The sequence below is a fragment of the Oryctolagus cuniculus genome, chromosome 14 (genome assembly GCF_051225735.1).
Source record: "Oryctolagus cuniculus isolate XC-2025 breed Fujian yellow rabbit chromosome 14, ASM5122573v1, whole genome shotgun sequence".
In the NCBI taxonomy this organism is placed as follows: Eukaryota; Metazoa; Chordata; class Mammalia; order Lagomorpha; family Leporidae; genus Oryctolagus; species Oryctolagus cuniculus.
The window spans coordinates 18,892,501-18,918,609 of NC_142880.1; the positions used below are offsets into that span (position 1 = coordinate 18,892,501).

At 43.8% G+C, this 26,109-nt stretch overlaps 2 protein-coding genes across 2 annotated transcripts in view; both read left to right on the forward strand.

Annotated features, from left to right (window-relative positions):
* The window catches only part of LOC149122250 (uncharacterized), a 402,594-nt gene that overhangs the window by 337,224 nt on the left and 39,261 nt on the right, over window positions 1–26,109 (forward strand). The window lies entirely within an intron of this gene.
* Window positions 22,947–24,043, forward strand: LOC149122251 (HIG1 domain family member 1A, mitochondrial). Its single transcript, XM_089313054.1, has one exon. It carries the CDS (start codon window positions 23,010–23,012, stop codon window positions 23,289–23,291), a length of 282 nt encoding a protein of 93 aa, XP_089169180.1. The 5' UTR covers window positions 22,947–23,009; the 3' UTR covers window positions 23,292–24,043.

Sequence of the window (26,109 nt, forward strand, 5' to 3'; positions counted from 1 at the left end):
TCAAGCTGTGACAACTCTCACTCTTTCTTGTCTCTCTGAAGACTGACCGTGAGACCCACTGGTCTCGGGTGGGAGCACTGGGCTTTGTGTTCACAGCAATGAGCCCAGGCTCGATGGAAATGGATCTCCAACACAGCATCTACTGCCTTTGCACTGGGCAGGCAGGTGAGAGCCCTCAAGGTCAAGGTGGCTGAACTGAGCAGCCCAGGGACTCATGAGACTCCCCTGGTCCTTAGCGTCCCAAACCGGTGGTTTCAGAATTGCAGACTCCAGGGCCCCAGTCAAATATTGTGAACAGGTGTATTTAAGGGCAGGTCCTGGAAATGTGCCTTTCTTTAAAAAAAAAAAAAAAGATGTATTTCATTTGTTTGAGAGAGTAACAAAGGGAGAGGGAGAAACAGGAGGAGGGAGAATCTTCCATCTGCTAGTTCACTCCTCAAGGGGCTGCAATGGCTGAGGCTGGGCCTGGCCAAAGCCAGGAGTCCAGAACTCTAGCCAGGTCTCCCACGTGGGTGCAGGGACCCAAGTGTTTGGACCATCTTCTGCTGCTTTCCCAGGTGCATTCTCAGGGAGCTGGGTCAGAGACGGAGCAGCAAGGACTTGAACTAGTGCTTTTGTAGGGGATGCTGGCATTGCACTGGTGGCTTGCTTAACCAGCTGGGCCACAGCCGCAGCCCTGAAACCTGTGTGCCGTCTCAGCTGGGATGCTCAGCTACTTTTCCAAGTCGTTTGGGAAGCAGGAGCGGTCCCCCTTTCTCACTCTGCTGGCACAGCTGCTGGCTAGCAGAGCGTGAGAACTGGCCCCAGTGTGTTCTCCAAGAGTAAGAAGTTTGGGGCAGGCTTTTTGGTACCTTCAGCTTCACTCACCAGGAATCTGAATTGCATACATTTCATTTATTTTTTCATTTTTGGCTTGCTTTGCCCTGACCAGGGCATATATCTTCCCTATATATCTTAAATATTGAAGTCTAATAATTTCAAACATTAGTAAAGGTGTGTGGTTTTGTTTTTTTTGTGTGTTTTTTTTTGTTTGTTTTTGTTTTTTGACAGGCAGAGTGGACAGTGAGAGAAGGAGAGAGAGAAAGGTCTTCCTTTTCCATTGGTTCACCCTCCAATGGCCGCTGCTGTGTTTCTCCTGGTCTCCCATGGAGTGCAGGGCCCAAGCACTTGGGCCATCCTCCACTGCACTCCCTGGCCACAGCAGAGAGCTGGCCTGGAAGAGGGGCAACAGGGACAGAATCTGGTGCCCCGACCGGGACTAGAATCCGGTGTGCCGGCGCCGCAAGGTGGAGGATTAGCATAGTGAGCTGCAGCACCAGCCTAAAGGTTCTTGATAATGACAATGTATTGTTTTTTGAAGGCTAAACCATTTTTTTGAAAAAAGTTAAAACTATGGCCTGTGCTGCAGCTCACTAGGCTAATCCTCCGCCTTGCGGCTTCGGCACCCCGGGTTCTAGTCCCGGTTGGGATGCCGGATTCTGTCCCGGTTGCTCCTCTTCCAGGCCAGCTCTCTGCTGTGGCCCAGGAAGGCAGTGGAGGATGGCCCAAGTCCTTGGGCCCTGCACCCCATGGGAGACCAGGAAGAAGCACCTGGCTCCTGGCTTTGGATCAGCACAGCTTGCCGGCCGTAGCAGCCATTTAGGGGGTGAACCAATGGAAAAATAAAGGAAGACCTTTCTGTCTCTCTCTCTCACTGTCTAACTCTGCCTGTCCAAAAAAAAAAAAAAAAAATTAAAACTATTATTTTCATAAACATGGTATTTACTGAAATTTTCATTTTTCTCATTAAAACAGGTGTTATTTTACTGTGCGCTGCAGTGTATTAAAGAAGTTAGCAAACAGCTAGATGATTTTTATTTTTTTATTTGGCGGATAGTGTTGATGGTTTTGATTTGCCTGTGTGGTGCAGTCAGCCCTGTCTCTTGCTTCGGGTCAGTTGTCTACACCTCTGTTAGTGTATTCTGTATCTAAGCTTCGTGAGCTGCAGAACCAAATAACCAAGCTGCTCAGAACTAGGTCTTCGTGCGGGGGAGTGGATTCGAGGCACAGGTCTGGGAGTCACTATTGCAGCTTCAGGGTCTGGATGTCAGGGTGTGCACTGCAGCTGCCTGGCAGACTTGGTTTACTTGTTTCCTCGTGTGTGCCCTTGCCGGCTGGCGTGGTCACTCCCAACAGAGGAGCTGACATCTATCGCACAGAACATGGAGCCAGGGCTTGCCCGCTGCGTCCGCAGACTCACGGGTAGCAGCACCGCGCCCGCGGCGTGGGGAGTACGCACACGTCACAACGCGGGTTTCTGCTTCCCCCCAGAGCTGTCAGCAGTGCTGCCTTGGGCACTGCAGCAGGGGGAGGACTGTCTCCTCCTTCCTGTCATCTGATTGCTTCCCCAGAAGTCGCTTGGCACCTGTCACAACTGTACAAACCTCTGACTGCTTGGGAGCTAAGAAGGCAACCTTTCTTTGTGCAGAGGATCAGAGCAAAGAACCTTTGCAGGGTTGCTCAGTGGAAAACACGAATCAGCACCCAAGCCCGGAAGAAAGCCACCACCTCCTGACTGCCCTCCCAGGGGAGGCACTGGGGATTGCAGAGGGGCCAGGCTTGAGTATAAGAGGAAGGATGTCCCTGGCTTGGAGGCTCAGTCCACAAGAGCCACTAGATGGGACAGGCAGCACCATTGCTTAAATGTATGGCCATGCAAGTTACAGATCTGTATACCTTTGAGGTCCGTGAGACTGGCTCTCTCCTGTCCATTAACATTATAAACACCTGCCAAAAATGACAGCTGTCACCAAGCATTCATGACCTGGCTTTTATTCATCTCTGAAAGTCCGTGTGTATGTGTGTGTGGGGGGGGGGGTTGCACACACTTCTTCTTTTTGTCCCTTATTCCTTGAGGACTCTTTATGGAAGTGTGTCTCACCTGGACCACTTTCTGCCCATTGGCCGAGGGTGCACAGAGGGAAGCACTTTTATTTATTTCATTGTAAACTTATTTTTAAGGAATTTATTAATATATTAGATTCTCAGTGTCACAGCAAATGCCTGATAATTACTGTAACATAATTCTCATGCTAATGTGATATTAACACAAAAGAGCAGATTCAAGGTAGTTCATAGATACAATTCTAAGACTATGATGATACTTCCCTCTCTCTTCTCTCCTTCCTTTTAAAATTTTTGAGATACCATTTTTAATTTACATTATAAATTATATTTACATTATAGTCAGACTTCATGCTCCACTAAAGGGGGGGAAAGTAAAAAGGCACTAGTTCAGTTGGAAAACAGGCAAGGGCTATACACAATAATCAAATGAAAAGACAACCATTTCTCTCATAAGCAGTACATTTTAAAATAATCACAGATCATTAAAACTCCAGTAGTACATCATTCTTCCCCATTGGCTTGACAAAGAAAGCAAAGGTGGACAAGCTAACGCTTCCAATGACTCTGGGGCTTTCGGCGTCTCTGGTCAGCAGGCTGAGCTCAAAGGGCTGGTACCTATGGTGAGAAGTACGGAACGTGCCAGGCTTTTGTGCCAAGGGAGATGAAACACGTGCCACGCATTTGGGTATGTTGGAGGGCAAGGATTTCAAAGTTCTGAGCCTGAGTTGATCATTTCTAATCGGAATGCGAGACTGAATGAGAGCAGACAAGAACAAGAGGCAGTCGGGAATCAAGTTCCAAATGACTCCAGCTGAAACCAGATTAGAAATGGTTAAAATAAGAAGGTGCTTGGTAATTGATGTTTCATTTGCCTGTTGTCATTTCAGTCACTTTATAAAAAGTTTTAAGCAATTGTTGCTGTTGTCAAAGGACACATTTTAAATCCCAAGAAGACCGTAGATGATAAGTGATAACGCAGTAAGTGTAATGTGCTGACTTTTACACATTTGTATCCTATGCAAGGAAGGTCTAGGAGAAAGATTTGGATCCTTTGCCAAAGAGTTGCTTTTTTTTTTCTATAATATTTAGCCAATGCCTAGTTCTTGATTTTTTGTCAGGTTTACTATGAAACATTATGCCTGTGAACACTTTTAAGATTTTTTGAAATCCATGGACATGCTTCCTCTCGTTTAGTGGTGGGAAAAGATTCAGACCCCCATTGGCAGTTCTCTGCCTTATGAAGGTAGTTGTGACTATTTGTGGAGAGAAATGGCATGGCCTTATGACCCTTCACCAATTTATCCAGGGAACAGATATTGATCTTTGGATCACAGCTACCATATGGCATCTCAACTTGTCTTATTCTAGATTTGTTTTCCTTGGGGTAATATTTAGAGATGAGGACAAAATCACATTGAACATAAAAGAAGAAAATACTGGTATAAAGAAATACTCAAAACACAGAGGACATCTGCCTCCATTATTTATCATTTGATTTTATAGGACTTTTAATTGATTTGTAATTTTATTTTCATTGTGATCGTTTGGTGAATGTGCCCTTTTGAAGCCAGATTCAGAACAGGCATAGAGAACATAGCATGTTCATTGAGAGGTTTTAGAGTCTGTTTGCTGAATTCCAATTCTGGCATCAGCCTTAGTTATGTGATCTTGAAGAACCATTTAATATTCCTGCGTCTTATTTTTCTCCCTTCAAGAAGGAAGTACTAATGCTCCTTCTCCGTGGGACTGTTGCAAAAATGATAGATCATTTAAAGCACACAATTTAGTGCCTGACACAGGGTAAGGATGCAACAAATGTCTGTGACAATCGTGTAGGTTATCCCAGCTGCAAATGAGCCCGTCACTTCTGTACATGATGTCAAATTGAAGACACTCTTTCGAAACTGAGAAATCACTTGTCTTTGAAAGAGATCTCTGCATGACGTAAAAGTCGGCTAGATTAAATACAGTAAACAAAGCAAAGCAATAAAATCCACTTGATAGGCACTAAATCAATATTTGTTGTGTTAAAGAGAATTGGAGTTGAGGCATTAGGAATGCAGATTTATAACCTGAGGTTGTGCATGGAAACTTAAGTCAACCCCTCTTCTCCATTCCCCCATTCAGTGTTTTAAACCCCTCTACCATATTCCCATGGTGTAGACATGCCTCCTCTCCTTGCACCCCTCCTGTGACGGTGACCTGTCCATCAGAACCAGTTCTCATTAGTAGATACACAACTTGGGTTAGATTGAAAGCTGCTCCTCTTGCATTGTTCTCTTCTGTAGCTCCTACTACACATTTGAGTGTAGCTATTGTCTAGAAATCTCCACTCCCTTCGCCTGCCAAACGTGAAACCCCAGTTCCTTCAGCCTTTCTCAAATGACACGATTTCAAACACTCTTGCATTTGGGATTGGTAAAACTGCATAACTGAAATTATTTCAGTCAGTGACTGTGTTTACCTGCAATAAACAGGAGACCGCACAGTAGATGGTTTAAAAAGAGAGGCTTATTTTGCTCTCCCAAGAAAAACATTTTGTAGCAGGTAAGCTAGAGCCAGTATGGGAACTCAGCAAATTCATCAGGGACACAGGACCTTCCTGGCTTCTTCTCTGCCATCTTGAAGGTGTGAGTCCCATCCTGAGGTTCTGCAGGCAACCACTGTAGCCATCGGGTTCCCATTTCAGGCAGGGAAAATGATCATGGCAGAAAGCAAGGGGAGGCAGCCTCCTGAGTCTGCCTGCCCCGACTCTCCTTTCCGCAGCTCTCTGGACACGTGCATAGCTTCTATTTTTCATCACAGACTCAACCCTGCTATCAGGGAGGCAAGGAAGTATAGTTCCTAAGCAAGGTTTTATTGCTACTCTGCATAAAAGCAGAATTTAATGTGCAAGAGGCAAGCAAGCAGCGGCAATCTTGGCCTTCCTAGTTCAGTAATAGTCTAGATATGGGACAACCCCAGGGGTAGGCTAGGACTACATACATATTTCTTTGGAAATTCAGCTTATGGGAAATGATCTCAAATAACTAAAATATATGAAAAAGCACAGCATGATCCTTTCCTAGACAAACCTTTTTTGGATCCAACCCATTTCAGCTCAGAACAATCATCTTAATGGCCACCAAGTGCTCTCAACTGTGGGCATTTTGAAGATCTATTTTTTTCCTGGACCATTTTCTGTTGTGCCCTATAATGGATGAATGAGCGTAGTAGGCCCATACAGAGCCTCAAACTAGGCTAATTTCTTCAAAAGGATGTGACTTAGTAAAATATCTTAGAATAAGTGGCATAGTTCTAGAATTTTGGGAATGTAGAAGACAGTGAATGAAGTTATGATATGTGTATCAGCTCCATTGACGGTTTAAGAGACTAAATTGCTGGGATGGATGGCACTTAGAAAGTATGTCTGACCACTTCGCTGTTTTGGCCCAAGGGATCCAAGATTTCACCGGAAGGCTAGGCCACCCCCCACCCCCCCATTCCCTGCTGCCACTCTTGACACCTCTCAAAAATATCACAGTAATACTCTTAGGAATAAATATAAGTAAAACCAAAGAATGAGTGTGCATACTCTGCAAAGAGCCCTGGAAATTTGTATACTGAAAGAAGATAAGATCAGATGAGTAAATGGTCCATCGCTGACATCTAACAATCTCTGTATTCTGGCCATGGAGAGCCCAGACTTAGTTCTCTCTCTCAAGTGTGGTTCACAGTCAGAAGTCAGTGGGAGAAACAACCACGGGCCTACTGCTTGCCTAAGTGCCATGTGTATGGGTCATGTGACGAGCGACTGACTCATTCCCAAAATCCCCAGAGAAGAGCCTGCAGTGGTTGATTCTTTGGGGTCTTTAGAAGAAGGGTGGTCTCAGCATTGAGCATGCGAAAAACAGCTCTCACTTACAGGGCCAACGTAAGGAGTATCCCTTTCTGTTACAATTGCTCCATCTTCATGTTTTTGTTAGAGGTGAAATCCTATAAACTCCTATCAACGGACTTTCCCGAATGCCCGACTTTCTGAAATAGGCAAGGATGATGTATAAGACCACCATCTAGGACTAGGTAGGTGAATGCAAGTTGTGTCTGGTTTCTCCATATTCTTACTTAAGTCTGGCAGAATTTTATCAGTCACTTTTAGTGAACAATTTTTTTCCATCAGCTCAAAGAAAGAAGCATCAAAAATAAGTTCCCAAACATGGTTACTGATTTCCTAAATGCAATAGTAATTTTGGCGATGGAAAGGAAAACAGTGAAAGAATGCAATTTTGGTTCTACCTTATTATCTTTAGGCTGTGTTTTCTGTGAGTTCCTATCATTAATTAATATTACTCATCCATTTAGTACATACTATAAGCTTGGTCTAATCTCTTAATTCATAAAAATCTATAAGAATCAGTTCCTGCCCTCATAAAGCTTTTGATTGACTGCTGATAACTTACCTTCATATTGTTTTCTTTTCTTTTCTTTTCTTTTTTTTTTTTTTTTTTTTTGACAGGCAGAGTGGACAGTGAGAGAGAGAGACAGAGAGAAAGGTCTTCCTTTTGCCGTTGGTTCACCCTCCAATGGCCGCCGCGGCCAGCGTGCTGCGGCCGGCGCACCGCGCTGATCCGATGGCAGGAGCCAGGAGCCAGGTGCTTTTCCTGGTCTCCCATGGGGTGCAGGGCCCAAGCACCTGGGCCATCCTCCACTGCACTCCCTGGCCACAGCAGAGGGCTGGCCTGGAAGAGGGGCAACCGGGACAGAATCTGGCGCCCCGACCGGGACTAGAACCCGGTGTGCCGGCGCCTCTAGGCGGAGGATTAGCCTAGTGAGCCGCGGCGCCGGCCCCTTCATATTGTTTTCAAATGCATAGTCATTTATAAAAAAATCTCTAGGGAGTTAGAGTGGGTATAGAGATTCATGGAGCTAAGTGATTTATCTGGATTGCACAGAAAATTAACAGTAGAGAGAGTTAAATGTGAATTCTTGCTAAGTTTCACATTTCAGTGTGATGAGATATTTATAGATGAAATTTTATTAGAACATTGGATGAAGTTTGATGTCTGTATTTTAATGTCGTTTAGTGGTCATGTTCTGACCTAGATTCCAAAGCTACAGGTTGTTCATCTGGGTTGATTCATGCCTTGTAGGTCTAAACTGTTGATAGGATGGGAGGTAAAGAAATGGTGATTAGAGGGAGGATTTTTGAATGTTCACAACACAAAGAAATGATGAATGTTTGAGGTGATGAATATGCTAGCAACATTAATCTCATCATTACACATTGTACACACGTATTAAAGTGGCACACTGAACCCCATAAATATGTACAATTATTATGTGTCAGTTAAGACTAAATTATTTTTTAAAAAATGACAGTGTTTGCTGTTGAACATGCTTTGTAGTGTAAAATGCTAGCGGCAGCAGAATGGCTGGGATCTGCCAGTTGAGCTTCAACTCCTATCATTTGCCAGATGTTACCGACTTGTTAAAGACACAGGGGCTATTAGGAAGTGTGTACTTAACAGCATCAAGTCGCCGGCACCGTGGCTCACTAGGCTAATCCTCCACCTTGCAGCGCTGGCACACCAGGTTCTAGTCCCGGTCGGGGCACCGGATTCTGTCCCGGTTGCCCCTCTTCCAGGCCAGCTCTCTGCTGTGGCCAGGGAGTGCAGTGGAGGATGGCCCAGGTGCTTGGGCCCTGCACCCCCATGGGAGACCAGGAGAAGCACCCGGCTCCTGCCTTCGGATCAGGGAAGACCTTCCTCTCTGTCTCTCTCTCTCACTGTCCACTCTGCCTGTCAAAAAAAAAAAAAAAGGCATCAAGTCGTATTTCAAGGATTACTTAAGAAAATATCTTGTCTCCTGTGTTCTAAAAAGGTCAGATAATTATTTTCATTCTAATTAAAAATAAAGACTTTCTGCTTTTCTTCTTTATTGTTAAACTTTCTTTCCATATATAATTTTCATTTCTCATGTCAAAATACATTTTGTGGTGGCTGCTATCTCTCTTAACATAGTCTTCTCCAAAGGACTTCAATCTAACCAAGGCTGAAAACACAGAAAATATGGACATGTTCAGGAAATGGTTTGTACTTGTTTCTCTTGATGGGCATCAGAGGGAGTGTGGACCAGTGGTTATCGAATCTGACACATGCCAGAGACATGTGGAGAGCTCGTTCAATGGGCTACCCTAGAACCACAGAAGCCCTGGGAGTGGGAGACAGCCGTTGGAACTCTTTTGAAATATCCGCAGATGATTCTAGTGAGCAGCCAGGGCTGAGAGTTGCATAAAACTTCCATTTCTGTTGGAAAGCAAAGTGATCAAACTAGTTCTTTTAGTGTTTATTAATATAAATAGAAGAGTTTTCTTATAATTCATAGGTACAATTCTAAGAAGATAATCATACCTCCCACTCTCCTTCCCTAAATCCCCCTCCTTCCTTCCTTTCTTTTTTTCCTTTAATTTTTGCAAAAGCATAATTTCAGTTCACTCTCTAATCACAGACTTAATGCACCACTAACCATAATATTCTACAAGTAAAAAGTAGAAAGACCACAGCTCCACAGGAGTATAAATAAGGGCTAAAAAATTATCAAATCACAAGATGTCTTCTTCATTCCTATACATTTTTTTGAATTCTATAGTAACTGCTACATGTAAGAGAAAACATATTTGTCTTTTGGGGACTGATTTGGAAAATGTGTCTTTTGCACAAAATAGATGCAGCTAATTGTTATTCAAGAGTGAATGATATAGACTGTCATTCATATTTTCCAAATCAGTATTTATGGAAATTCTGGTCAATGTGGAAAAGTACAGTGAAGACTCACTGAGCTTGGACAACTATTTGTCCAGCTATTTGATCACAACTTATTTGGTCCTAGCTTTAATTCAGCTTCCTAAAAGCAAGTATAATAAATGCTTATCTGACACCTATCTTGGAGTAGGTCATTTGTAAAACCGAGATATGTAGGAATGTCATTATGATTGAGTCCTCAGAGTTCTGCTTGGACTTCCACCTTTGTCCCTTTACCATTAGAGTTATGCCTGTACAGCAGAAGTAACATAGAGAACCTGAGACCATAAGTGGGATAGCAGCTCATTTGAAGCCTATATTTTGAAAGGTATTTTGGGGCTACTATATAAGGAGTTGAGTAACAAAATACCCAAATATTCCTCAGATCTTTTGCTACCTGGAGTACATCTTCATAGTCATTACATTTCTCTGTGCATTAACCTCAACATTTATGCAGTTATATTGGAATGTCTATAGTCTTATGGGCAGATAATGATGCCTATTATATTTTTCAAGTTTTTCTGTATAAGATACATGGGCAATGGGTACAAAGAGAGCAGAATTCACATCCTAGTTTGGGTTCCTACTAGTTGTGTGACCTTTGGAAATTCATTAACCTCTCTGACCTTCCTTTTTATCTGTAAAATGGGAATGATAAAATAGTTCCTGTCTCTTGGTGTGGAACTTAAAAAAGATAATATGTGTAAAGCACTTGGTGCAGTGCCTAGAACATAAGCTAAATATTACTATCATCATTTCTATTACTGTTATTCAAGTCTTATCTTTTGCAACAAAATGGATGCAACTGGAAACCATTATACGTAGTGAAATAAGCCAGTCCCCAAAAGACAGATGACATGATTTCCTTGATCTGAGGTAACTAATAGAGTACCTAAAATGCAATGTATTGGAGTGAAATGGACATTTCGAGATTTGATACTTGTTCACAGCCCTTGTCTCTACTCTTGAGGAACAGTGTTTTTTTTTTCTTCATACTATTTGTCGAACACTTTTTCTTAGTTTAGGGCTAACTTTAAGATAATTAAGTAAACTGAAAGTAGATCTTTGTAAAAATAAAGAGTGGGGAATAGGAGAGGGAGGAGGAAGGGTTGGAGCATGGGAGAGAGGGAGGAAAGGTAGGATGGGAGGTATCACTATGTTCCTAAATCTGTATATATGAAATACATGACATTTATATAAACTTAAATAAGCTTTTAGAAAAACAAGATAATAAAAAAGAAATTGGCCGGCGCCGTGGCTCAATAGGCTAATCCTCCGCCTTGCGGCACCGGCACACTGGGTTCTAGTCCCGGTCGGGGGACGCCGGATTCTGTCCCAGTTGCTCCTCTTCCAGGCCAGCTCTCTGCTGTGGCCAGGGAGTGCAATGGAGGATGGCCCAAGTACTTGGGCACTGCACCCCATGGGAGACCAGGAGAAGCACCTGGCTCCTGCCTTCGGATCAGTGCAGTGCGCTAGCCGCAGCGGCCATTGGGGGGTAAACCAATGGAAAAGGAAGACCTTTCTCTCTGTCTCTCTCTCACTGTCCACTTTGCCTGTCCAAAAAAAAAAAAAAAGAAAAAGAAAAAAAGAGAAATAGATAATTGCTTTGGAAGTTACGTTTTTTCTTAAAAGAAAAGAAGTTGTATTTATCCCCATTGAAGGTAGCTGGAATGTAATCATTTGAATATCTAAAATCAAGAGGTATAACAGAGTATGTTTCATTTCAAAGGAATCCTGCAAAATGTAAAATGCTATCTATTTTAGTATATACATTTTCAAAGTCATTTGCATCGCCTCCAGCATTTTGTAGGAGAGATTAGGCAATGGGCAGCCACTTCCAAGGAGAGAATTCACTTCTCTTCTGGCACTTTACAGGCATTCCTGGGGATGGGGGTGCAGTGGGGTGGGCAGGAAAGGATATGCTGAGACGGTCAAGTGTTGCTGTAAACGCCAATTCCCTTTTCAACATGATTCCCAATCCTCATCTGGGTGTTGATATATTGTAAGGACACAGCTCTGCGCTGACTTAGGGGTACAGACAAACCTTGGGAACCGTGTGTGCAAGTCCTCACGCTCTATCGGTTTCTCTCCAGAAATCGCCATCTGCTGACCCACTTGGTCCCCTTCTCCAGAGCACACAATCCGCCGTGCAGCCTCTGCTCTTTGCGTGTGTCTTAGTGATGTTATTTCAGTGACGTTGTATGTCTGTCATTTCAGAAATAAAGTACAAACAGAAACACAAAAGGGCTTAAGCTAAAGAGGAAAGCAGCTCACGAAGAGCGGGAATGGAGCTCCGATTTTCGTTCTTCCTGCCCAGCTGTGACTTCTGCCTCCTCACTGATGCTAACAGACGATTCCAGTGTGCGTCTCCCTGGGCCATTCTCCTTTCTATTCAATCCCTACCTCCATGTCTGCACTTAAATACAGCTTTTGTGTCCAAGGATCATTTATTGCACAGCTTGTGAGGGTGAAAGCTGGCCATTGTATGTACATTTTCACAAAATTTGCTTTGAGTTTTACTTATGGGACAGTGGCTGAAATGTTGCCAGGGTTATTATATTAGTTACAAAAGTAAGCATGGATAGATGTATGATTACAAAAAGTCCCTAATATCAGTAATATTTTATTTTGGGAGCAGGTGGAAATTGTTGGAGTTGTTATTTTGTTTTGTTTTCTGCTTCTCTCTAAAGCACTCATTTTTATCTGTGCCAGAGCTGGGACTTTATATTCCTATAAATATTGGAATCCATTCTCACCTTTTCTCTCCTTTATTAGGCATTTGAGAGTGCTTCAAAAATTTCATAGAAAATGGGGGACTGGTGTTGTGGCGCAGAGGGTTAAGCTACCACCTGCAATGCTGGCATGCCATGTGAGCACCAGTTCAAGTTCCAGCTGCTCTATTCCTGATCCAGCTCCCTACCAATGCACCTGGGAGAGTAGTAGAAGATGGGCCAAGCACTTGGGCCCTTGCCATTCATATAGGAGACCCATATGGAGTTTCAGGTTACTGGCTTCAGCCTGGCCCAGCCTTGGCCATTGTGGCCATTTGGGGAGTAAACCAGCAGATGGAAGATGTGTCTGTCTGTCTCTCTCTGTAACTCTGCCTTTCAAATAAATAAATAGATTTTATTAAAACTCTCATGAAAAATTGAATTTAAAAATAAATTTATTTTGGTAAAAAAAAAAGCCTTGAATTCCATGCATAGTTATTTTTTTTAATAACATGCACTTTATTTTTTTTTAAAGATTTATTCATTTATTTAAAAACCAGAGTTACACAGAGAAGGAGAGGCAGAGAGAGAGGTCTGTCTTCCATCTGCTGGTTCATTCCCCATATGACCACAACGGCCAGAGCTGTGCCGATCTGAAGCCAGGAGCCAGGAGCATCCTCCAGGTCTTCACATGCAGGTGCAGGGGCCCAAAGACTTGGGCCATTTTTCAGTGCTTTCCCAGGCCCTAGCAGAGAGCTGAATGGGAAGTGGAGCAGCTGGGACTCAAACCAGCACCCATATGGGATGCCAGCACTGCAGGTGGCGGCTTTACCCGCTACACCACAGTGCTGGCCCCAATAACATACACTTCCCATGAACTTTTTGAAGATCCTTCATATTTGTTTATTGCTAAGTCTTTGCAGTTATTCTTGATTCTAATGAGAAGTTTTAGAGAGATGGCAACTTGCATTTCCTTGTAGCTTATGTTGCAAGTATCAAATGATTAAAAGACAAAAAGAACTTATTTTCCTACCAGCAGCTTCATGAGTCGTACTCTGGGGCATAATGGGGTTGGAGGGAGGGAAAAAGGGAGACAAAAAAAAAGCAAAAGCAGGCATGCATCAGGAAGGACTCCAGCCATGACTGTTGGGCTAAACTTTATCGATGTTGTTTTATGATATGTGTCAAAATGAACGCAGGAAAAGGCTTTTGCTTCAAAGTTTGGAATGTTGTGGGAACTGATATTGAAGTGAAGGAATGTTACAATTGGAATAGCTGACCTAAAACTTGTCCCCAAACCATCCATTTTATTTATTAAACTTAGGAAGAGAAGACAAGTGACAAGAAGAGGCAGAGATCTCTTATTTATTTGATAAGTTACTCAGAGTTCTGTTCCTGGTCGAGCAGCCTTGAGATGGAGTTGAGTATGCTCAGCATGTGTGTTTGCCTGCTCCAAGATTATTTGCATAGTTACTGGTGAGGCACTAATGAAAATGCATCAGTCCAAAGGCCTCTCTCTCTCTCTCTCTGGAACTCTGGAACTCTGTGAAAGCTGCATTTTTCATAGATGATGACCACACTTGTTTTCAGGATTCCTGAATGAAGTCATGCAGTCTTAAAAAATTTTGGAACCCAAAGCTTTGACTCGTGTTACAATATGTGGAGCTGCTTTATAGAAAAGGGCCTGATGGAATTTTGAGGCTGTGGCTTCCTTCTCTCAAACTGGAAGCTCATTTCCTAAGGATAATATTTATAAGACCATAGGAAGACAGTGCTTATGTAGACTTATTTGAGCTGTGAAGAAAGAGGTACATCCAGGCTGCTCTAGGTCTCCGTGTCTCAAACCTAGAGTCCTAGGCTATGCTTTTGCAATTCACGAATGTGCTGTGAGATAAAGACTTGAGGACACTGCTGCTAATTGGGGTTAAACTTTTGGCTTGCGGAAAAGTTCTGAGAACTGAAGCGTGCAGATGTGCGTGGTGACTAAGCCAGCTGGGACAGGGCATGCTGCATTCCCAGACTTTGTGATCAAGCAGGTTCTGTTCTCGTCTCGCAGAAGCCTCTTTCTCAGAACCTGGCTAGGAGAACTAGCCTGTGGAGACAGGGCTGCTCCTAAGTTCACAGCTGCAATCAGCCCCCCTGGGCCCTGGGCTTCTGACAGCGCATCCACTGCCTGATTGGCCAGCAGGAACAGTGCCCATCTTGCTCTCATGTTTCCTGAGAGAGCATCCAGGGGAGTCCATTGGCCACCACCCATAATGGGGCATTCCTTGGGATCCACCTTAAGCCATGGATGGAGCCCTACAGCACTTTCCTTGTGTCTGATCCTGCGGCATTAGCAGGAGTTCAAGGACCAATCAGCTGTCACCAGGGCAGCCGTATGAAATGATCCAACCCACTAATATTTAGTGCTGCTTTCCCTGGAAGGAGGCTGTGACGGGTAGTTTAGCACTGTTTAATGTAGATGGCATCCAGCTTCACGTAACATATTCACTCAGCAAGCAGTACTAAATACCCATTAGGTACTGAGTCCCATGTTAGGGAGCGGGGGTACAAACACGAACAAGATGCAACACCCCAAGTCTCAAGCAGCTGTCAGTTATTTAAGCAGTTCCTTTTTTTTTTTTTTTTTTGGACAGGCAGAGTTAGACAGTGAGAGAGAGACAGAGAGAAAGGTCTTCCTTTTGCCTTTGGTTCACCCCCCAAGTGGCTGCTACAGCAGGCATGTTGTGGCCAGTGTGCTGCACTGATCCTAACCCAGGAGCCAGGTGCTTCCTCCTGGTCTTCCATGAGTGTGCAGGGCCCAAGCACTTGGGCCATCCTCCACTGCACTCCCGGGCCACAGCAGAGAGCTGGTCTGGAAGAGGAGCAACTGGGACAGAATCCGGCGCCCCAACCGAGACTAGAACCCGGGGTGCCGGTGCCGCAGGCGGAGAATCAGCCTATTGAGCCACGGCGCCGGCCCTAGCAGTTCCTATGATGCTGGTTCTGCCAGCTTCATAAAATACTGCAGAGCCATAAGAGTAGCCAAAAGAAAAAGAGCATGGGTGACCAGCAAATTTTAATCACACCCAAGGAGCTTCAAAGGTTCATGGAAGTTTTGTGTTATCTTTTAGTTCACTTTTCTGTGAATTTCTTTATATATATATATATACACACATACCAATATGTGTGTGTGTGTGCTTGTATACATATATATAAATTTATATATCCTCGTACATTTCCTTATTATCTTATTATTTGACCTTATTTTTGTTCTAAATGTCCTATGGTGTTCCCCTACAGAAACCACATGGTGTTGGTTGTATAATAGATGACTTGGGCAGTTATGTGGTCTCTTTCCCACCTAGAAGGCCTGGCACAGCTCTGCAGGAGGTTGTTGTGTGTGCCCTGAAGGCACCTTGCTTCCCTGTCAGGTTGGAAGGGATGATGTACCAGCAGCCACAGCATCACATTTGTAGCTGCTGAGTGAATCTTCATGGCCTCCAGACAGTTTTTTCCTGAGCCCAGATGTAGGTTTTGATGAAGAAGCATATTCTAAAGGAGAGAAAAAAATTGTTTTCTTATTTTAATGTACTTCAAGGCAGTCCTCTTAAATTTGTTCAGTGTTGCCAGTGTGCCTGTGTAGAATGATCACTACAGCTCTGTTAGATTCTGATTAAAGGTGTGGTAAATTATATGCGGGAAAATTAACAGGGCCACACACACATCTAGGCTTTAAAAAATTCCTGCCTCAGGTGTTTAAATATATATCTGTTTCAGTCTACTTCAGTCTACTTCATAGTTAAAAAATATTGGACTATCTTTAGGTGGTAAGGATAAAAGACAAGATTGCTGAATGTATGTTGGTGTTGACACTAGTTGCTAAAAAGATTATCTGGGGGAGGACAGGCATTTGGCACAGTGGTTAAGATGCTGAATAGGGCACCTACATGCCACATCAGAGTACCTTGGTTCAATTTCTATCTCTGGCACCTGACTCCAGTTTCCTGCCAAGGCAGACCGTGGGAGGCAGCAGGTTATGGGTCAAATTAACTAGGTTCTCGCCACACTCATGGGACACCTGGCCTGACCTCCCAGCTCCTGATCTTGGCCCTGCCCAGCCCTGGCCATTGCAGGCATTTAGGGAGTGAACAGCAGATGGAAGACTTCTCTTTCTTCTCCTTCCCTCCCTTTCTCCCTCTCATCATAAACACATAAATAAAAACATTGTTGAGGATTGCTTTTCATTCATAGCCAGACATGGACAGTGAACAGGGGATGATTCTTCTAAGAATCCCACTGGTTCTCATTTGTTTTGGTTAACTTTCTGCAAAGCAAACACCTCACATGTTGTTCCTCCTTAGTTCACTGGGTATCTGCCAGCCCCGAGAGCAAGTAGTAACAGCACTTTTCCCTTGGTCAGTTCTTCACCATTCTTTGGGGACTTACTTGCCGAGTATCAGTCATCGGGTGTGGCATCCAGGGAAACACAGCAGCACACGAGGTTCACTCCCTGCCACCCATAACTAAACAGAACACGAAGTGCATGAGCTAAGTTCCATATTAAGTTGCACAAAGGAATTTGTAACCCCTAGTAGAGCGTGAGCCTGAGAGGGTGGGCTTTAGTCACTGACAGCTGGCTCAGACGACCACCTTGTAAATGCAGCAGCAGGACCCCTTGTGGGCAGCCTTCTACCAACTTCATCCTCCTTTTTTGTTTGTTAAAGATTTACTTGTTGGGGCTGGTGCCGTGGCACCATGCCAGCATCCCATGTGGGTACAGGTTCCAGTTCCGGCTGCTCTACTTCTGATCCAGCTCCCTGCTAATGTGCCTGGGAAAAAGCAGCAGAAGATGGCCCAGGTCTCTGGGTCCCTGCCAGCCACGTGGGAGACCCCGAAGAAGTTTCTGGCTACTGGCTTTGGCCTGGCCCAGTCTTGGTTGTTGTGGCCATTTGGGGAGTGAACAAGCAGATGGAAGATCTCTCTCCCTCTCTCTCTCTTAAACTCTTTCAAATTTTTCATAAAGATGTATTTATTCATTTGAAAGGCAAAGTTACAGCAGAAGAGAGAGAAAGAGAGAGAGAGAGAGAGACAGACAGACAGAGATCTTCCATCTGCTGCTTCACTCCCCAGGTGGCTGCAATGGCTAGTGCTAGGCCAGGCCAAACCCAGGAGCCAAGAGCTTCATCTGTGTCTCCCACATGAGTGGCCCAAGAACTTGGGACATTTTCCACTGCTTTTCCAGAGCATTAGCAAGTAGCTGGATCAGAAGTGGAGCAGCTGGGACGTGACCACAGGGGCACCTTTACCTGCTGCACCACAGCGCTAGCACCTTCATTTTCCTTTCAAACAGGAAGAATGTATTCCTGTATTCTTTCAGAACCTCATTTTGCAACTTCCAAGACTCTGGCAGCAAAGGCTATGGTTCCATGACTTCTGTTCCTTTTAGATGGTTCAGCTCCTATACAAGCATAGACTTGATGCATCATAGACCATCATCAGGCCCTAGCGTGATTACGGGTTGTGTCTGGCCCCGGTGTGTCAAAGACAGATCTAAGGTATGCCTCCCCTGCAGATAATTTTTTTCTGATCTATGATTATTAGATTTCTAACTTTTATTACATATTGTCTTCATGTTGAAAGATCATATTTGCTCTCCATGTTTCATCAGTTGTAAGATATGGCGTTTTTTACATGTTTGATATCGGGATGTTTTTCCAACCAATGATACATTCGAACTTAGGTGGCAGCATTCTTCCTCACCCTGTACAAAAGCTTCCTTGGAAGCATGTGTCTCCACTGGAGTTTCTGGCGCATGACACAGTGAAGGAACACAGAGTCGTGCCATTGGGGTGCTACAGTTGTGCAAAACTAGGACACTTTCTATCTGGACTTTTCAATGTGTCCCTCAAATGGCGTGGGATATAATGGATTTGGAATAAAATTGGTTCACGAATGTGGACTGTTTTGAAATGAATTCATCTGCTATTCAGTGAATGCCACAAAGTGTAGACGTGTCCACTATGCACTCAATGCACATTTGAAGACTACACCAGGTGAAAAAGACACTCTCATATGATGAGCTAAACAACTACGAGAGGTGTCATAATAAAATATGTGGATAAGCACCAAATGAGAGAGGCGGGTGATAGAAATCCCTTTGGGAAGAGATGATTTGAGCTGGGACATGTTAATGGAGGACAGGAGGGGAGAACTGGCCTTTGAAAGCTGTAAAGGATATGGATTATTAAAAAGGGGGGAGGGGAAACACTCATTTCTCTTCTGGAATTTTTCAGCATCTGTCTTCAGTACTCACCCATAGATACCTCAAAATGGATGTGTATTTTTGGATGCACTACATGCATTGAAAGTACAGCATGAGATTGGCTCTTGTACCAAGAACAATTTAGAGTATTTGCCTTTCTGGGAATTCTGAACACTTCTTACTAAATGGTGGTGGCCAACAAGACAGCAAAGCACTGACTCATGTTGGAGATAACACAGGGAAGATGAGCCAGGCAGATTAAACCTCAGGGACTTGCTCAATTAACCCTGGATGTGGATTGACTATAAACCATGACTCAGAGTGCTCCTCCGCTGGCTAACATGACTAAGCAATTCTAACCCTAAGCAAGAGGAAGCCACACTTGGTTTCTTTAGCAGGTGATTTTGAGGTCTTCTGCATAAACAAGGAACCATTTTGAAGGATGATGTCAGGCTCCCTTGCAGTCATGACAACCTTCAGATCAGTGAGTTCCACTCCTTACCTGCCGGGTCAGCTGTGGGATGCTGTGCTACCCACAGGACTGGGTGGAGGACCCATTTTCATTCCTAAATGGACTGGCTTCCTCTTTCCCCCTCTCTGTCATTTCCCTCCCCAGTTCTACACTTTAAAGCTCAATGTGATCATTTCAGAACAGTTTCTTCAGTAAAGTTTGAGGTTATTTCCTTATATGTATACTGCAATTCTACACTTAAATTGAGCACTAAAGACATACTCTGCAATCATGAATACCAGACCCTGTTGCTGTAAACAAACTTCCTATTTTCACTTCAGCTTTGGTCTTAATACTGAAAGACCTGCATGAGTACATTTAGGAAGTCTTCTTCCACTTTGACTATTGGCCGCAGGCGTGGGATGTCGATGTTCACTTCTTTCAAGCCTTCCCATTGTTCCCACATGCTAGGGGAGATATTCCACACCCTACTGCACATTAATCACTTTTTAAAAATTTATTTGACAGGTAGAGTTAGACAATGAGAGAGAGAGAGAGAGAGAGAGAGAGAGACAGAGAGAAAGGTCTTCCTTCCGTTGGTTTACCCCCAAATGGCTGCTACGCCTGGAACTACGCAGACCCGAAGCCAAGAGCCAGGTGCCTCCTCCCGGTCTCTCATGTGGGTTCAGGGGCCCAAGCACTTGGGCCATCCTCCACTGCCTTCCCAGGCCACAGCAGAGAGCTGGACTGGAAGAGGAGCGACTGGGACTAGAACCGGTGCCCATATGGGATGCCAGTGCCGCAGGCAGAGGATCAACCAAGTGATCCACGGCGCTGGCCCCACATTAATCCTTGTGTAAAATACTGGTGCCTGAGCCCCATGCATGGAGATTCTGATGGTCTGAGGTAAGGTTCAGAATGAGGTTTCTTTAAGAAAATTAAAACAAAACAAAATAAAAACACCCCCTCCAGGTAAGTGGAGAGCCAGGCTGAGGAACCACTGTGTTGGTGTTGGAACCTGGTCAGTTCCAGTGAAAACCTCCAAGTCCAGAGGGTAAAGCTACTCCAGTCTAGTGAGTCATTAGGCAGAATGTCTTCAGCAGGTATTGGAATAAAGACGACCATGGATATCCAGAACATTCTTGGGCCCAGTGCTGAATTCCCCCTAGATTAAGGATTTCAACATCTTTGTCTGTTTCCTCTCCCTAGTTTCAAAGAAAGCTACCCAGCCATCCTTGTAGCCAATGTATAAGTTACCTTGGTAAAAGTTAGAAAAAAGCTGTTTCTTTGTTAAGATCGTTATTGCTGTTTTCCGGGAAATGGTCAGAACAAATATATGAATCAATGATGGTAAGCTTGTAACAATGCCTCACGGAGTTGTGCAGTGTGTGGATCATACAACCACACCTTGCGGCCCTTAGTGCTCTTGTTTTTCCTGCTTAAACAAGCCAGGACCTGAACTAGTGACCTGAGACTTTAGGCCTCCAATGACAATTGTTGGCAGGCTGGCCTAGGCATAGCACTTAAGATAAAAGGCAAGTTCAAAGTCTGGGATGATGGGGTGGAGGCTCTGGAGAGGCTCTCTGCCATGTTGCTTAATGTAGCTGGGTTGCCAGGTGATCGAATTCAAAGTTGACCAAGTCGGTGTCTGGCAGCTGTGGGTGAACAATAAATAAAACTCATGGCCAATACATATGCCTTTGCCTGACAACCTTGGATGGCTTTATTTGCTTACACAGAGCTAAAGACTAATAGAACCTGCCCAGTCCCAGCAAACATGCTGAGTAAGCCAGTCCTATTTTTAGCATCTTCATTTTTTATCCTTTTCTTCCTGAAAGTGGACATGAAGAAGTATGTATGTTAAACATGGAGTACTCTAATCAAAGTCTTTAGCCCTGCACCTTGGCCAATCTCTGCTTGGCCACTGAGTTCCGAGAAAACTTCTCCATTGTCAGTTCATTTAAGCAGGCTCTGGTAGTGGAATAGAACTGTTGACTCGAATCTTCTGCAGGGATGGAAATGTATCATCTGTGCTGTCCAATCAGGTAGGCACAAGCTGTAGGTGGCTATTGAGCGTTTGAAGTGTAGATAGTGAAACTAAGGAACTGAATTTCTAATTTTACATATTTTAAATTTAATCTAAGTCGCTACATATGGCTAGTGGCTACCATATTAGATAGTGTGAATCTGAAAGATAAGTCTCATACAGAAAGGAAGAAAACTACTCTAGTATTTGTTGTGCACCTTCTGACGATCAGGTGTACCACATCCAACAGTTTCATGACCTTGTTTAATCCTCCTGAAATCTCCCAAGGTAGCTATCATGATTTCCATTTCATAGATAAATTGAGCTCAGAGTTGTCCAAGGTCTTGTGACTAAGAAATGTTCAAATCAGTCTACAAACTTATGTTTCTTTGATCCTTAAGTCTGCATTTGAAGTTTTCTTGTGGGAAGTAATCTTCCTGGTAGAGAGTTGGAAGCTGAAATTCATCATAACAACGGTACTAAGAACTGTCCAAATAATTGTGCCAAATGTCACTGTAGGTGAGGAGAGGAGATGTAGTGGTCCAGGGCAGAAGCAACTCTGGGCGGGCAGGAGAGTGATGTGGAGGCGTGGGTATGGCTAGAAGACTGTGCGGCCCCTGTCCTGGTGGAGACAGATTGCCTTCATTGTGACCCCTCACCTTTTTATATGCTCAGAACCACATGCTCTGCCCATGCTATTTCCTTCTTCCATCAGATTAGCATCGAGCTTTCATTCCCTGAACCACCGGAAGCTCCCTGTTAGTCGCTGCTCAGGACTGAGAAAGGGTAGGTGTGGGAGCTGCCAGCTCCTTTCCATGAGAGCCCAAGCCCTGGCCACGGATAGGTCGTCTTGCTGGGCTCCTCTCTCCACCCTCACGGCCCTCCTTTTTGCCTAAAATGCTGAAAGTCCATATTTATAGCCCTTTCTCCCATGTTATCCCATCTGAGTCCTGCTTCTCTGCTACATCTGATGAATATGCATTCCTCTAGGCAGTGGATCTCAGCCCTGGCTGCATTAGAATTAACTGGTGTATGTTCTAAAATATAGCTGCCAGGGATCCACTCCAGGCAAGATGAGCTCCAATTCCTAAGAGTGAACTCTAGCCATTAGTATGTTTTTGAAGTCCCTAAATGCTTCTAATGTGCAGGCCAGGCTGTGAATTACAACCTTTGCTGGATCCCAGTCCTTTGCCACTTCCAGACCTTGTGAATCCTGGGCTCTCAATAGGTGGGTTTTTGGGTGGTGAGGGATGGATATCATTGTTGGACAAGTGGCTCAGAGAACCCGAAGGTGAGGAAGGCAAAAAATATGTGGCAAGGACCCCACAGAGGTGGACCAGCCACTGGGGGTGTGTGAAATACAAGAGATGCTGATGAGAGAGGGAGCTTTAGGCAGCATTATCAATATTGCCATTTCTTCCATTAAGCCTAATTTGTTGAGAACCTTTTGTACTGGACACGGGCACAAAGAAAAGAAAAAAAGCTTCCTTGCTATGGAAAAAGTTGTAGAATAGGGAATCAAAGAAGGGGAGGGGAGAGAGGAAAAGAACTTTTAAAAGCTTGGCTGATAGACTAAGAGAAAACTTCATCTAACTTTTGATGGGTACCATTCGCCATTTATTACCCAGCACAGTTAGCTCTCGTACACATCATGAAATATGTGTTGAGTTATCTTTGTTGTAAATTGTACTCCATTACAGCAGTGTCCTCTGTTTGTATCTTCTTAGTCTTGCTGTGGTCTCTTTGGGCACAGTTTAGACAAATTGGAAGCCGTCTTAGTGACATATCCACCTGCACCTTTTCTCGCGAGGATGATGTGTGAAGTCCGTACTTACAATAGCTATGGTGGAGAAGCCGGTTGGAGGGTTTTTGGGGTTGTTGCAGTCGGAAGATTCTTCAAACAACCAATATGTCAACCAATACAGATGTTTCTCTTTCTTCATATGATGAAGATCAGGGATCCAAACTTATCCGAAAAGCTAAAGAGGCACCATTTGTCCCCATTGGAATGGCGGGGTTTGCAGCAATTGTTGCATATGGACTATACAAACTGAAGAGCAGGGGAAATACGAAAATGTCCCTTCACCTCATTCACATGCGTGTGGCGGCTCAAGGCTTTGTTGTAGGAGCAATGACTCTTGGTATGGGCTATTCCATGTATCGGGAATTCTGGGCGAAACCTAAACCTTAGAAGAGATGCTGGCTTGGCCTTGTTGGAGATGCTTCCTTTAGTTAGACATCTCATATTGAGGTTATGTGTTATATCGAAAATAAATAATTTGAGTGGGTTTAGACAATAATACATGGTATTTTGAATATGGACCTCCTCGTGACCAAATTATTAGTGACTAGTTCACTAATAGGTCCCTCGGGGAGTCAGGTTAACACAATGTCACATTTTACACCTGGTGTTAAAATGTTCTCCCTCCACCCCAACCCTTGTGATGAAATTAGTCCTAAAGATCACAGCAGGCCAATGCTGAAGTTATTCCCAGTTTTCTGCTGAGTGTCACATGCTTCGTGTGTTGGAAAGGAGTCCTGTTTACCCAGTTAATTCACTTTTTTCTGCCTGCCTCATAGACTGGATGAATATTTCAGTTTTTGGGATTGGTTATCTCTTAAAGAACTCTTTTTCAAAAAGTTCATGGAATATAATTTGTAAAGCCTCCCACACCTGAATGTGTGTGTATGTGTGTGTGTACTTGTGTGTGTACACAAACAAAAGGTAGCAAGCTTTTAAGACAGCTGCATAGTAGTATTTATTTCAGAATCATACTTGTAGACGTGAGACTAATTTAATTATGGATTCCAGGTTAGCTCTTTTGTAAAAACTGCAGAATTATATTTTTGCTGCTGTTATACTAGCATAATTTCTAAATGTCACCTTGAAATAGAAACATGTATTTTAACTGCTAATACAAAGGTAAATTAACACTTTTAAAATGTGTGCAGTGTTTTTTAATTTTCTGTGTAAGACTCATAAATGTTAAATTACCTATAGTGGAAGTGATCAATAGTTTATGAGCAAGCTGGTTGGTCAGACATTATACACAAACTTTGATATACTACAGGATACATTACTGCAGTTGTGAAATCTCTTGTCTAACCTGAACTTACATTCCATGGTGATAGCATGATCTACATATTGTTATTAAAGTAAGTAAACACAAAAAAAAAAAAAAAAAAAAAAAAAAAAAACAATAGCTATGGTGGAAGCTGAATTAGGTCCATACCTGCTCTTTAACTTGCCCCTTGGCAACTCATCCCTCCCCCACCCCACACCTAACAAGTTCCAGTGTACAACCAGGGCCTAAGAGTGTTTTCTGTGCTTCGATGGAGCTTTGAATGGGAAAATTTAACAAGAAAATAGCCGTTCCTTGATAGTCAGGGTCACAGGACGGTCTGTGTTTGTGGGAACAGCACGATGTCCTTCTCTTTTGGAAGTAGTACCAAGTATGTTTCCATGGCTTCAAGCCTACTCGTCCTTGGCGCCAGTACCAGCATTCCTTTGAAAACTGCCTTTTAAAATTTTTATTTATTTATTTGAGAGGCAGAGGAATAGAAAGATGGAGACAGAGACAGAGAGAGCATTTCCGTCCACTGGTTCGCTCCCAGCTCATAGCAGCTGGCGCTAGGCCAGACTGAAGTCTGGAGCTGGGAATTCATATGGGTGGAAAGGATCCAGATGCTTGAGCCCTTCCTCCCAAGGTTTGCATTAGCAGGGAGTACAGTCAGGAGCAAGAGCCGGAAGTCAGACCCAGGCGCTGTGATAGGGGGTGTGGGTGTTGTAATTGGCATCTTAAACACTAGGCTGCCCTTGTGTTAGTTTTATCATGTGTATGGTGCTTGAGCTGGGGTCTTCCAAGGGAGATGGGGAAAGCATGGAGGGCAAATATTCATATCCTCTGGGAACTTGACTACCTCTTCCTACCTTCGTAATTTAAATAGAACTTCTGGGGGTACTTTAGAATAAATGGAGTCATGCACATGTATAGCTGTGTACTTGGCTTCTAGAAATTGACGTTGTGCTTGGGAGATTCACTCACATTGTTGAATTTAGTTGTAAATTGCTTGTCTTCATTACTGTATTTTATTTCGTGGATATACCTCAATATATGAGGGTACTTTAAACAGTTCACGGAAAATGGGATGAAAAGGTAAGTTTATTTTGGTGCAAAAAATTTGAAATTCAATAAAAAAATTTCAGTAATATTTGCTTTCCATGAACTTTTCTGAAGACTTCAGGTAGACATTGATTTCAAAAAATTCTTATAAAACTGATTTTTTTAATTTTTTTTTTGACAGGCAGAGTGGGTAGTGAGGGAGAGAGACAGAGAGAAAGGTCTTCCTTTATCATTGGTTCACCCTCCAGTGGCCGCCACGGCTGGCGTGCTGCGGCCAGCGCACGGCGCTGATCCGATGGCAGGAGCCAGGTGCTTCTCCTGGTCTCCCATGGGGTGCAGGACCCAAGCACTTGGGCCATCCTCTACTGTACTCCCTGGCCACAGCAGAGAGCTGGCCTGGAAGAGGGGCAACTGGGACAGAATCCGGTGCTCCGACTGGGACTAGAACCCGGTGTGCCAGCGCCACTAGGTGGAGGATTAGCCTATTGAGCTGCGGGCTGGCCTATAAACTTATTTTTAAATTCTATTTTCTATGAGTTTGTTTTGAAGCACCCTCGTGTTTATCCTTTCGATTATTGATGGATGTTTCGGTAGTTTTCCAATTTGAACTTATTAAAATTGCTGCTACAAACATTCTGGTGAATGCATGCATGAGTTCCTCTTGAGAATTATACCTAACAATGGAGTTGTTACGTCACATTCAATTTAGAAAGGTCCTGCCAAACAGATTGTCAGAGGGGTTGTACACAGTCCCTGAGAGCTCTGGGGCCTCCACTTGACCTTTTCCAGCTTTTTCATTTGAGGTATTCCAGCATGGTGCTGGTTGGGGTTCTCCATAGAAACAGAACCAATAGAACTGGCTCATGCAGCTAGGCAAACTGATAA

Excerpts from the sequence above, each read along its gene's own strand:
- LOC149122251 (XM_089313054.1), top strand. The coding sequence starts at position 23,010 with ATGTCAACCAATACAGATGTTTCTCTTTCTTCATATGATGAAGATCAG.